Source organism: Saccoglossus kowalevskii, chromosome 1 (genome assembly GCF_978046115.1).
Source record: "Saccoglossus kowalevskii chromosome 1, keSacKowa6.1, whole genome shotgun sequence".
Taxonomy (NCBI): Eukaryota; Metazoa; Hemichordata; class Enteropneusta; family Harrimaniidae; genus Saccoglossus; species Saccoglossus kowalevskii.
Window position 1 is genome coordinate 8,024,898 of NC_140641.1, and position 14,758 is coordinate 8,039,655.

The following is a 14,758-nucleotide window of genomic DNA, read 5'->3' on the forward strand; positions in this document are numbered from 1 at the left end:
TTCTCACTAAATCACTAATAGACAATTTGTGTTCAAGAGCAGACTGTAATGAAAACCTGTGTGTTAAAGTGATTGTGGCTATAGTGGATACCCAAAGAACAGTTCATAGTGTTCTGGTGTTGTTGATAAAGTGTCATGAAGACCCCCCCCCCAGGTCAGAAGGATGCTGATAAAGTGAAAGAAATATTGGACTCTATGTCGGTTCAGAGAACTGAATCAACTGGATGTGCTCAAGACCATCTGTTTAAGGCGGAGTTAACGCAGTCTCAAATTGACCTGACCATTTCAGTACTTGAATGATTTGTCCAAAAGCACTCAAGTCAGGATGGAAGCCGTTCTAAGGGCCGATACCAAAACTGGACACAACATTCAAAATCAAGACATTTTAAGCACAAAGCTCACTCATCAAATCCGGTTTGGAAGACTTACCACTATAAAGTATACTATTGTTAGGTCGACTTACAAAACCAACTACACCAACCAACTATGTATTTAAGAAAATCAAATCAGATGAAGAATTCACATCATGTACATATTTATTAATATAAAAGATACGCGTCAATGAAAATTGTCATTTCCTTGTATTAGATAGTTTCCAAATATAACATTCCCCTAACCCAACCCACCCAAATAAAAACAAGAGAAAATAATGTCATTGATAAGATACACATGATTTGGTATTGGGTCACATTATAAACATACAATGGTACTACCATTCAATGTTGAAACACAGCTATCTACTGTAAAATACTTTATTTTCACTGTTTTCACTGAAGGGCTGATTCAGTGAGAATAAAATCCATTTTTCTTCTATTTCACATTTACGGTAACTTGTCAAAAATTAGTGAAAATAAATTCCATACAAAACTCAGCAAAAGTCTTTTCAGCGAAAAATTAATTGCAGCTAGAATAAAGTATTTTACAGTATACACTAAATTACAGTAACAAAACATAAGCCAAGCTTGCACACCATGCTTTTACTTTGTATATGTAATTGAAAGGAAAATTAAGTCAAAGCAGATATTAGAAAGAATTACCAAGATCAAGCATTGGGTTATAACAAAAGCCGCAGCAGCTATTGAATATGAAATAATACTTATGCAATTGTGAACTAAATACGTGTATAACTATTTTTTCCTTCAGTTAGATTACAGTGTTTACTTCCCAGTTTCAAAGAATTAATTAGGGTTCTATGAAAGATTAAAATCAAACATAAATCTATGTTTGACATGCCCACTGTGAGGTAATACATTTCTGTTCATTAGGGACATTTCATGGAAATCAGTGTCCCCTTGTCAAAAAAACACCAGTTGAATTTTCACTGCTATAATGAATAGAGAACCCTTTTTGTCTCACACAGACTATTAAAGGCAGTTTAGAGAATTTGGAAAAAGAATCCACAGTGGAATTGTGATACTGGCATAAGATCACATCACAAAGTTGCTGAATATCTAACGCTAATCATGAGATTAATCTCCACTACTTGCTTACTCATCTCTACTAACTAACAATTATTATCAACCAATTCATTTTTCGAATTGGCAGGATAATACATATGTGTATTCATCATGATTCAGAAACCAATGTCTTAACACTTTAAAAAACAACATGAATGTTGCTGCTATAATAAATAATAACGGTTTGGTACAATAACAATTTACAATATCATAACCATGCTATATCCTCTGAATTAGTGATGTGCTGAATATCTTACTCTGCTGCAATCTAGAAGATAAAACCTAGTGTCATTTCACATTTCATTTCATTTATTATAATTCCCTCTTGAATAAATGAAAATCGCATTTCAGTGGTGATACAGGATTCTTCATTTCTGTCCCAGTGAAGGTGCCATGTAGTCAGCTAGATCTTCATGATGTCTGTGAGTTGACAACAATTTTAATTTCATTTTGTCAATGCTTTTTTCGTTATAATCCTTGTCATCTTTGATCTCCACATTTAAATTGTTAGCCTTCAAGATAATATAGAAAAATAAATTAAATTGCAGTTGCTTTGAAGCAAAATTTGATAAAAATCAGCTGTATGTAGAGTCTGGTCTCTGGTCCACTACTGATGTTCATGCTGTCCATTCTGACTATGAAATTTTCAGATAGGCTTTGTCAACCAATCAGAGAATGCCTTTACAAGTGCTCTAGTTCTGATTTGTCTGAGATTTGAATTACAACTTTAGCTAATTTCCAAACGACAGAATAAAATATTAGCAACATTAAGGTAAAGCATACATGTAAGTCAATGTGATATAATCTCATATTTAGACAAAAACATTTGTCATTGTCAGGGATATTAGTAATCTTACTGGAAATTAAAATGGTGGCGTTTGTGTTATATCAGTATCAATCACAAAAACAATATGAAGTAACAATTCTGTCATTGTGTGTCATTAAAATCTTAATATTAGGTTGCAAAGTAACTGTATTCGTCAGTGCACATTCAGAAAATACACTAGTCCCTGCACATCTACTAGCTTACCAAAATGTAGCAAACTGTGATCCTACAAAGTTCACATTTTTATACACCAATACTGGCAGTGATTAAAACATGGCTCGTAACAATTCTGAAATTACAATGGTAACTTACCAATTGCAGAGTTGATAAAAATAATCTACAAATTTCATAAGGTTCTTTATTCTGTACAATCTCTGAGAAATAAATAAATGTCTTGTTTTTCTCTGCCAGTAATACATCAAGGATCTTACTGCCATATCTATGTATATCAAAGGGACCACGATCCTCCTGTCAAACACAACAAGTCATTATTGAGAAACCCACACATGCAGGGCGCCCTCTAAGTATTCAAAATTACATACTGAGGGCACTGTTACAGATACAAATCATTCTATTTTTGGAAATGAAAGATTAAATTGAAAATTAATTTGAATCATTTTTATTATTTTAGCATTGCAATAATGTAAATACAAATATACCTCTTGTTGTAATACAGGCATTATTTTCTCTTCCCATTCTTTGATCCGCCTTGATAGATCGGTTTCTTGGATATAATTCTGGGCTTGATCTAAATACAATTCCTTGCAAAGGAGAAAAAAATAACAACTCAATACTACCAATTCACAAAAAATGGCTGTGATGTCACACTTTAATTACATGAACTTTAAACTAAAGTGAGGTGTAGGAAAAATGATAAGATAAATAAAACAAGTCATTAAAAATGACACAGTCCCCGTTAAATTTTTAAAAGTTCTCTTTGTGCTCGTCATACTAAAGCGGAGGGGTTGTCCGAGCATGTCCTTGAAACTTGAGTCCCTAGTGGCGTATACAACAGATTGTTTATTTGCATCAAATTCAAACATGTGTTGCGCAACCACCCCTCCAGATCATAAGTGAAAGCATATTAAAGTTATCAACAAACAAGATGGCTCCCAGTCGGCCATATTTGATCAAATTGCAAATTGAATTGACATGTACATGTATCCATTTATGACATGCTAAATATCAATGAAAATGATATATGGGTGGCAGAGATATAGTAATATGGTCGAAAATAAAAACAGCCGTTTCTCTGCCATCTTTGATCTGATTATGAAACAAACTTAGGCAGAGGGTTCTCCGAACCCACCTATTCACAAAGTTCATACCCACCATAGACTCTGGTCAGTCAAAATGACTATTTTGAACTGTAGGCATTAATCAGCGATTCTGTCGGTGACGGAGAGATAGAATCTAGGTCAGGGGAAGCCCCATGACTCCAAGATTTTCTTTCCCTTACGTCACGAACCACGTGACTGAGCCCATATAGCAGCGCCATCAGGGCTGGATATTCACTCTGGTTCTTTTCTCTCCGCATCGAGGACTTAGACCAACGCTACGGAAAGAGTGGCGTGGTTGGGGGGTTGGGGACCAGAGTTCATGGTGGGTATGAACTATGTGAATAGGTGGGTTCGGAGAACCCTCTGCCTAAATTCACTACGTTCAATTACCCACCATAGACTCCGGTCAGTCAAAATGACTATTTTGAACTGTAGGCAGAGTCAGACGCTGATAGGTGGCGGGTTTTTCCAAAATCTGTCCGCATAAAATGCCGAGACTGACTTATTGCCTATGCGCAGGGACTTTTGTGGTCGTTGGGACTGGGTCAGCAAACCAAGACTGACCCGCTACAACGGGACCCAACCTAAAGAGACCTTCCTCAATGAATTTGGTGTCTGTTAGGTGGTAGTTGATAAAGACGTTCTGCGTTCTCCAGAAGCCTGCCCTCCGTGTATGCTTGAGGGGGGCACCTGACGCTAGCACTAGTGAGTTGGCAATCGCACAGACCTCATGCGCCCGTACTTGGTGTCTCTGCAAGCATTGTGTCGAGGAAGTTAAAGTATTACGGTAAAATTCTGAATTTAGGCCGCGGCTTTAATTAAAATAAATTTTTTCAATGGACGAATTCAGATGCGTGAAGTCTTGGTACGGCTTCAATTAGAGCATTCACTTCGGTAACAGTAGGACAACAGAAGGGATAATGATATGCTAATGAGATGCACAGCACTCGATTGCAACTTTGTTGCGGTTCTAAGGGCACTTTCGGATTTTTACACACAGAAAAACTTGTACACAAACTAATTTCACACTGTATAACAAACATACTGCACAATAAATAATATCTAAAATAGATTTGTATGCATTTGCAGATTACGGTACTGTACTACAATCTCTTGAATAGACTAATTCGCTAGCACCGGTATAGGTCACAACTGAGAGACAGCCGTCTGACACCGTCGATTGCGTTTGACTACTGGCATGTTCGACTTCTGGCAGAGTGACTGTACATTTAGCCATTGGGGAAATTAAAATAAAAAAATAAAAAAACTCCATAAAAAAAAAATGTTCGCATGATAAAAAAAAAAATACTCAGTATATTATTTAATGTAATATATATTTATTTTCTTATTTTTTTTTGATAACGAAAAGTATATTCTAAAAGAAGTAAAAACAAAAACGAATGCATTCTTAAGTAGCAAATGATCACGGTAACGGTCATGCTGCGTTTCACACAAGCGAATAACTTACTTGTTTTCAAAGTGTTACAATTGCTGATTATTACTCAGTAGTGATTACAATAACGTACAAAAAATAAATTCGTTGAATTGTTGTGAAAATTCAACTTAGTTTCACCACAAGCGAATGATTTCGGTCACATATAAACGCCGATCTGATACGATATCCGCCATGTTTGTTCAAACATCTTTAGTGACTTGAAACTGTTATTTGACCTGATAGGTCAAGTCGCTAATTAACCAATTGAAATGCTGGATGGTGCCAACGTGATTAAATTACCATAGCTCATTTAAATATGCAGATCTCATGGTAAATGAAACATGGAAGAGATTTACCGTTGTTGTAGTGCGGCTTTGATTTTGATGGGAAAACGGCATGATTTTTTTTTAAATCAAGAAATTAGTTGTTTTCGAAAGATAAGCTGAGCATTGAAGAAGAATTTAACACTTTTGACGATAATAACAGCTCATTGTCGAAACGCAGTTTACCCATTTACGCTACCAACAATAAACCTGTACTCTGGAATAAGCGTCAATGACTACGGAAAACCTAAATTAGATGTTCGAAAAATTATGCCTTAATTTAAAAATATATGGTATATCTTTTTCTGAAATATGTGGTGGCTGTTTGATTTGTGAAAGTTTGGGGTGCGGCTTATATTGCAGTCTTTTTCCTGTGATCAAAACTTGTCAATTTCAACATGAAACAATGTCTCAAGTTAGGAGTGCGGCTACTATTAAAGCTGCGGCCTCAAATATGATTTTTACGGTATAGACTTCTAATACAGTCGCAGTAAACCACCTGGTTATGGAAGTTGGGGAGGCCGGCCTATCCTGCCTGCCTGGGTCGTAACACAAAGACATGTGCCTGGCATCCCGTTCTGAATCCTTAGTACGGTTTGGTAGCAACTCCGTGCTCGAACCGGGCAGAGAAGCAATTCCTCCTGACCCTCCGGACAGACAAAATTTGACAGCAGGGAGATGACGATCAGGTGAGGATCGTGTCCTGGGATTTGGTTCTAGGCGAGAAACCAGATTCGTGTCTTTAGCACAACTTGATTGTCCATAACGACGGCACATCATCCAAGGAGGACAATGTCTCCAGCTCTGGCCGATGCCTACTTGAAGTGAGGGCCAGTAGGAAGACTATTTTCCACGTCAAAAAATTTGAATGGTGCTGATCAGAGAGGCTCAAAGGGTGGTCTGCTTAAAGCGGACAACACAGTCAACAAGTCCCAGTTGGGCGGTTCCCTTGTATGGGGTCTCGGCGTCTGGAAGGCAGTAAATAGTCTCCTAATAATAGAACAATCGGCTAGTCATGTTCCTGTACGTTCTCAATGGTGGGGAACAAGGCCGACCTGTAGCCAAAGATAGCTGAGTAGGACAAACCCACTTCGTCAAACAGGTGGACGAAGGAGCCTGCTACCTGGCCAATAAAGGGATGGTATGGATCAATCTCCCTTCCGCTACACCAATCAGTGTATGCTCGCAGCCTAGAAATATATCCCTGTTCGCCCTGGCCAGGACGTTGGCAGCCTGCTCAGATAAAGCTTTCGTATGTGCGGGTCTAATAAGAGCCTCTATGCGTGTAAGTGATACCCGCTGGGCTCGTTGGTAGTGCGCAGTTTGGTTGGGACAGCAGGTCCGGTAAGTCCGGAAGCACTACTGGTGTTTCTACTAGCATTTCCGACAGAAGTGGAAACTAGACCTTGTTTGGCCAATTGGGTGCAACCAATGATAATATGCAGGTGTGCACCTGTCGAAGTTTTCTCCAGTGCCCGGTAAACTAGTGGGGAGGGAGGAAAGGCATACACAAGTGGGTCCACGGGGTTAGCAAAGCGACCCTGGCCCGGGCTCCTGGAGTGGGCAGGAGTACTACGTACGTTGGACACTTGGCGTTCCGGGGTGCGGCAAACCGGTCTAACCTTGGACCGTCCCACAGCCGAAACAGCCTGGAGGCTTGTATCAGCCACCCCGTGTTCTGGAGACGGAGCCGCCCTGAATGGGCGTCTGCCAGACTGTTCCTCACCTCTGGAAGGTGGTGTGCGGTTAGCTCCACATTGTATTCCAGGCACCAAAAGAGGATTTGCTCCGCTAGGACTGACATCGATGAGAAACGCCCCCCCCCTCCTTCTTGAAGGAGACCACCGCTGCGTTGTCTGTGCGGAGCAGGACTCTGTGGTCTTGAACTACGGGTAGAAAGCGTGGTAGTGCTAAGTATACTGCTCACAGTTTGAGTCGGTTGATATGGTAGTCCCGAAACTAATGCGGGGTCAATATCCTTGGGCTTGTTCGTCCAATAGATGCGCTCCCCAACTTTGGGAGGAGGCATCAGTTACCAGTGTCATACCTGCAGCGGGTCCAAGGGGGCCCCTGTTCGAGGTTGGCCAGTGACAGCCACCAGGGCAGGGCTTCCTTCACTTGGTCCCAGATCAAAACCCGCCTATCTAGTTCCCGAAATTCGAAGGAGATGGCAACTCGCTGGGTGCATCGGTATGTGCAGGTAGGCCCCGCTTAAGTCTAGTGGGGCTAGCCAGTCAAAAATGGTGGAACCGATCGAGGAGCATGTACTGATTCAGTCTGCCTAGGTCCAGAACTGGACGACCGCCACTTGTAGATTTGGTACTACAAACACATTTGGGTAAAAGCCTGGGCTGATGTACCCTGTGTACCTCCTGTCTGATTGCTTCCGCCTTGCGGGAGTCCCCTGTCTGGGCCCAACAGGGGAGACACTGACGGAGGAGATGGAGATTTCAGCGGTACCCCGTAACAGGATGTCACCACCTGGAAAGGTCCAGGAATCGGTCACCCGCTGTCTCCAAACCGAACTACATCGGCGCAATCTGTGTACGACAGGAATATGAGGCCATGGGTTCGACAGTTATGAGGGTGGTGCTCTCTTCTCCCCTGAAGTGAGTTCCCCAAGGCCTGAAGTAGTCACTAAGTTGTGACCTGGCCAATCGCCGAACGCATGCCTGTCCCCCCCGGTTGCAGGGGTGAGCGTCAAACACGCTTCCCCCCGCTGCCGGGGTAGACGTTATGGGGTCTGATCCCAAAACCACACCGACCGGGTAGCGTTTGGTCCAGCGGGAAGTGTTGCCTAAGGTTTTCCCCACCCGGGGACCTTAAGCATTACATGTACGTCCTCCGTGGCTGATCAACGTCCGCCCATCAACACAGTTTGCGTGCCCTGTGGCCCACTCCGCACTTGGACAGACAGGGGGAGACGTACAAACGTGGTTGCCATGCCCGTGATCCCATAAGCGTTGAAACAACCTTAGGGGATCGCCTTAGGATCAAGGGTGGGGGTATTTACATCATATCACTGGGATCGATGATACTTCGTATCACCCCAAAGGCATGGCTCACCGAGTCATTACGGATGGAAGACTATGAGGGACCGCCGGGAGTACCGGCTGTATCCGACGCGAGCGAACTGTGTCTCCTTTCACTTTAAATATGTGAGAGGGAGCGTGTTCGACTGTGCGTCTCATAACAGGGTCGGTTCCCTCTGGGGACGCCTGTGGGTCGGTAAGAAGGGAGTCAAACCCCACAGCGGAGATCGGACACAAGGATAAATTTGTTACCGTTGTACCATTACCGCGCGACGAACCATGGCTGGCTGGCTGGAAGTAGGTCAACGTGTGCCCTGCCCTATGGCTGTCAATCGGCCATCCTTGATCCGATTTTGAAAAAATTTTGCATGGACATGTATCCTAACATGTATAAAGTATGTGTCCAATTTGAATGAAAACTGACAAAGCATGTCCAAGATATCACATTTAAAAAAACAAACAAGATGCCTGCCAGTCGGCATCTTTGATCCAATTGACAAAGAAAGTGTCATGGACATGTATCCTAACATGTATAATCTATGTACCAAGTTTGAATGAAAACTGACAAAGCATGTGAAAAATAAAACATTTTCAAAAAACAAGATGGCTCCCAGTCGGCTATTTTGAATTGAATTGCTAAACCACTGCATGTGCATATGTCCCACATAAAGTACTAGGCACATGTAAAGAATGAACGGAATCGGTCCAACAGATTCTGAAATATGACTCCGGACGAACGGAGACCGAATTATAAGTCCCCGTTTTTGTTAATAGATATTTCTGCAATTTTATATTATTTTGTTTTGCTGGGAATAGCGGATCAGTTGTATCATCACATGATTGTCTGTACAATTCACCAAGAATTCACATGCACAAATAATGGCAACATGTACTTTCACATATGTACACACACACAAATACTGTAAAATAATATTTATTTTAGCTGGAATTAATTTTCACTGAAACAACATTTTGGGTGTTTTGTATGGAATTTATTTTCACTGATTTTTGACAAGTTGAATGTAAAATATAGGAAAAAGGTATATTCGCTGGATTTTATTTTCACTGAATTATTCCTACAGCGAAAATTAATTCCAAACAAAAAAATAAAGTATTCTAAGGTACACAACGTTGTGTTATTGAAAACATATTTTATTAATTAAATCTCAGTGGCCAAATCATCTACATACAAGACATCAAGAAAAAATGTGACAAACATTTTGAGTTGAATGAGCCTGTATTTAGAATCTTGTGTTTATGTTAGAACACAGCATATTGTCACTATCAGAGTGTTACAATACTTTGTAAATATATGAACCCAGTTAACAAGGGGGAAGCTGATGCAACTGAATAAATTCTAAGCAACAGCAAAATGTGACTCAGTGTTCAAATACAATGATTATTTGCACTTGGACTTTTAGCATCTAAATTCTTGAAAATAGTCACACCAAATATTCACACAAAAAATTAAGAATTTATATTACTGGTCAATGCTAAATTTACTGTGTCTATGCATATAATTAAAATAAAAGTCCCAGTATTCCTCATTTCTGTGACGTCATCTTGGACTAGTGAATCACTATATAGCTCAGAGGAATACAGTCACTATAGTTGTGTCCACGTTACACGAAGTACGGGCTAAGATTTAAGCTGATTTAGGCTTATCTAGCATATTTGCATTTCGGCTAGACCCAATTGCGTCCACGCACAGGGAGGGCCAGTCGTTAGCACAGGCTAAGTCATGCCATTAGTCGGTGACCTTTGGTAAGCCGCTATTTACGAACGAAAAATGGATGACACGCGCGAGGTTCTATTTCTGCTGCTGGCATGTTTCGTTCTAATTTTGAAGCGACGTGCACAGGAACGCGAGAGAAGATGGACCTAACTTATTTGGATGCACAGAAACAGTATACAACGGTCGTAAAAGAATACAGAGTTTTATTAATGCATGTCGTAGACAGCGAACAAAATTTATTTTGTCTACAATTGGAGCTGCTGTACGCCCTGGGCTAAGCGTCGTGCATACTTCGTTAGCCCGTGCTAAGGGTCTAGACCGCGTCTTAAATTCGGATCAGATTTAACCTGTACTTAGCATTTGATCCTTAGCCCGTGCTAAGCATTCACGCACGTTTTCTTAGTACGGGCTAAGGAATTTGACCTCTTAGCCCATGCTAAGGAGCTGTGCGTGAACGCAAACTGGTTTGTTAAAAAGTCATTCAAAATACCGGGGATTATATATAAATAAACACACCATATAGGATGAACCATGGAGGTAAAAAAAGAAGGAGCACTGACGGAAAATAAGCCTAGTAAATTCAATTGTTTATTGCCAAGTTAAGCTCCTTATCCCTTTGTTCTCTTGGTCTTTGAATCGATGATAGTTGGCGATTGTTTAAACTAGTGTACTGACGGTAATATTCAGATTACACAGAAACAATTTCCCGATGAAATATTAAATCAGTTGCGCAGACCATAAATGAGGTCGTCACTTGTGCGCAGTGACCTTTGTTGAAAATCAAAGAAAGCTTAGAAAGAACTCCGGTGTGCTGAGAGTATTGAAGACACATTAAAAATTAATTCAAAATTACTTGTACTTGAGATATTGATGGAATAGCTGAAAACTAATTATGTAAATCAGGTAACTGATATGAACAGATTTAAGTGTAAAACTAATAAGGTCTGCACAATGTACCAAGTTTCATTGAAATGTGATTAGAACCCAAAAAATATTAATTATTATGCTAATTAGAGAGTTAATATGAACAGATTTTAACCCACAATTAATCAGGCTGTCTATTGTCCTAGAGCATTTATGTACCAAGTTTTATTCAAATGTGATGATCAATACTTGAGATATCAGTATTAATTAATTATGTTAATTAAGTGATTAAGAAGCATACATAATTACCAAAAACTAATATGGTGTATAGTCCTAGGTTCATTGAAATGTGATGGGTACTCTTTAAAAGTTTCATTGAAATCCAATGAGTGGTTTGTAGACATCAGTGCAACAGCCATAAAACAGCAAAAAATTAACTAATTATGCAAATTAGGTAATTAATAGGCACAATTTTTTATCCCAAAATTAATCAGGTCTCTGCATAGTCCTAGAAAATGTCGCAAGTCTCATTGAAATGTGATGATTAGTACTTGAGATATCAGGTGAAAAGCTAAAAATTAACTAATTATGCTAATAAGGTGATTAATATGCACAATTATTTACCCAAAAACTAATTAGGTCTCTGCACAGTCCTCAAGTAACTATGTACCAAATTTCATTGAAATGTGATCATTACTACTCGAAATATCAAAAGCTGAAAATTAATTAATTATGCAAATTAGGTAATTAATATGTACTGATATTACCCTAAACACTACCAGGTCTGTGCAGTGTCATATGACATCTATGTACCAAGTTTTATTGAAATGTTATGATTAGTACTTGAGATATCAGTGGAAAAGCCGAAAATTGATTAATCATTATGTAAATTAGGTAATTAATAATATTAACAGATTTTTACCCAAAACTAATCAAATCTGCGCATTAGTTCAGAGCATCCATGTGCCAAGTTTCATTGAAATCCAATGAGTGGTTCTTCAAATATCAGTGGAACAGTCATGGAACAGCTTAAAATCAGTTAATTATCATGCAAATTAGGTAATTAATATTCATAGATTTTTACCAAAACCTAATCAACTCTGCACATTATCCCAGAGCATCTATGTACCAAGTTTCACCAAAATTTGATTAGTGGTTCTTGAGATAACGATGGAACAAAAAAAGTGACATACATACATGCATACATACATACAGACAGGGTAACTGCAAAGACTCCCTTTTGTGCTTCGCACACGGGAGTCAAACAAGAGGTCACCATTCACACTACACACCGGAAACTAGACACTTGGACATTTAATCCTGTTTGTAGTTGAAAATTGACTATATTTTATGCTCTCTGAAACACTTTATTTATATGATCCACAGAATTCTGCAAAAATATTTAACTGGCGAGCGATTGCGAGCGGTTGTCGAAAATCGCGACAATTGGTGCGATGGTAGGACGCTGCACATCGGCTAGTTTTTGCTGTCAACCCTGCACACTGGCAATGAAACCATGTCACTGTGCAGTCGTTGTCATCACATGCAATCATGCGTTCTGTCTCTTCAACACCACATATACAAAATGACTGGTGAAAAAGTTTGTCGGAAGACTCCGAACCACGCCATCCCCATTAAGGGATTATGCAGATAACAGGAAAACGGACAGCGCATTGTTGGCTTGGCAAACAATCGCCAACTGTCATAGTACACAAAGGAAACACTAGGCGTCAGTGCTCCTTCTTTTTTTACCTCCAACTTGTCATTTTACTACAACAGTGTGTATTATAGAATTAAGCAATAAACCATCATCTGGCATGGTATATCTCAAGATATTGCACAGAAATATGACATGTATGGATAGAGTGAATGAGTTTATTAAGTATTTCCATGCAGTGTATAACCGGGAAAACCATTTTACTTACAACATGTCTTCTCACTAGATCTTCATAGGTTTGAATTATGCTACTATGGTGTAATGTAACATCTTCCAATGCTAGCAAAAGAAAATAACATCACATACACTTGAGTTACGGTATATTAACTCACAGATGAAAACACTATATTTGCTCTATATGAAGTGCATATAAAATACCACATATTTACTGAACATACATTATAATATTACATAGAAAAATCTCTCTAATTTAAGCAAGAGCATGAGGTACTAATAGAACAACAAACCAATTTCAGTTCACTGCAAAATTCTGTGTTTTGCATAAAATAAAGTGCCAAAACAGGACAAAAAATTAGTCTTACCGGTAGTATTATATTGAAGTCAAACATCGCATACAATTCAACAAACGTGAAAATATTTCATGAGAATTTAATCTATAATAATGTAGTATACAAATTTGATGATTTTGATAAAGTATCTCAACGCGATATTCTCCACCTTTTTACACAACATACAAGATTTTGCAGTAAATGAAAAATCACCTATTATGATATCCAGAATATTTAAGAAAGTTATTATTATATATTTTAGTGAATGGCAACCATATTAAAAATCCTTATGTTTTTTGTCATAACCCTTTCATTCAAACTCAAAGCTACACAATGTGGTGTTTGAGAAGGCACAGGGCTTTTCTCTTGCAGACTTAAACATCACAAAAATAACACATATGCATAACAAATGCAATATGCTATGAATGATAGATGTGTTGTAACTTATAACCAAGGAATGGATTATACAATTGAGGGGTCTATCATATTCATAAAGATTTGATGAATGGCTGCTTACAGAAGTTAAGATGAAAATGAAAAACATTGATGCAGCTAGATATTCTATTGACCCTGAATAATAACAAAAGAACAGCGAATATATATTTGGCTCACCCATAGGCTGCACTGTATCTGCTCCTATGACCTGATCATCAAACTGAATTCCTTCACCGATGTCATCCATGTCATCATCATCATTAGCAGCTGCAAACTCAGCCACCTCTGCATTTTCTTCTTCCTCTTGTTGTTCTTCTTCTAAATCTTGCAATTCTTTGAACCTCATCTCTTCAAGCTATAACAAGGGTATCAAAGAATTCAATACATAAATAGCGCCATGTACATGAAGTGAGAAAATACGTCTTTGATTTGAATGGGTAACACAAATGTTGATATAGTTTTGGTTTTCAGCCATCCATCAATGAAGAATTTACTAGATTCTAGCAAATGAATGACTTCATAGCCAAATACAGTTGTCGATTGAAAACAACATTGCCTACATGTATACCCACTAGAGGGCGTGATTTATAGGACAAGTAGCCTCTCAGCTGCGATAGCTCAGCTGATAGCAAAGCACATTTCAATTAGAGAATTGAAGATTTCATCACAGAATGAACAAATTTGCGAGAGGTTTACCTTTAGTACCGTTATGTTATGTATAATATCAAAGCAATCAGACTAGCGGTTTTTAACAAGAAATCAAAAATATCACTTTTTACCAGAAATATTCATCAAAATTGTGTAGTACCTGTATATATAATATGAAAGTAATCGAACTTGTGGTTTTCAACAAGAAGGTGAAAATGTCACTTTTTACCAAAAATGACAAAAATAATCATCAAAATTAAAGAATTGAAGGTATCACCACGAAATTAACAAATCTGAAAGAGGTCCACATGTAGTACCTATATATATAATGTAAAAGCAATCGAACTTGTGGTTTTCAACAAGAAGGTGAAAATGTCACTTTTTACCCAAAATGACAAAAATAATCATCAAAATTAAAGAATTGAAGATATCACCACGAAATTAACAAATCTGAAAGAGGTCCACATGTAGTACCTATATATATAATGTAAAAGCAA

General features: G+C 38.7%; 1 protein-coding gene across 1 annotated transcript in view; it reads right to left on the reverse strand.

Annotated features, from left to right (window-relative positions):
* Positions 1 to 518: 518 nt before the first annotated feature.
* The window catches only part of LOC102804598 (condensin-2 complex subunit H2-like), a 40,361-nt gene continuing 26,121 nt past the window's right edge, over positions 519 to 14,758 (reverse strand). The window contains exons 13-17 of the mRNA XM_085497018.1: positions 13,791 to 13,968; positions 12,878 to 12,948; positions 2,943 to 3,044; positions 2,596 to 2,751; positions 519 to 1,969 (exon numbers count right to left, since the gene is read on the reverse strand). Coding sequence (XP_085353144.1) covers positions 1,826 to 1,969; positions 2,596 to 2,751; positions 2,943 to 3,044; positions 12,878 to 12,948; positions 13,791 to 13,968 — 651 coding nt within the window. The 3' untranslated portion in view covers positions 519 to 1,825. The remainder of the gene's footprint in view (positions 1,970 to 2,595; positions 2,752 to 2,942; positions 3,045 to 12,877; positions 12,949 to 13,790; positions 13,969 to 14,758) is intronic.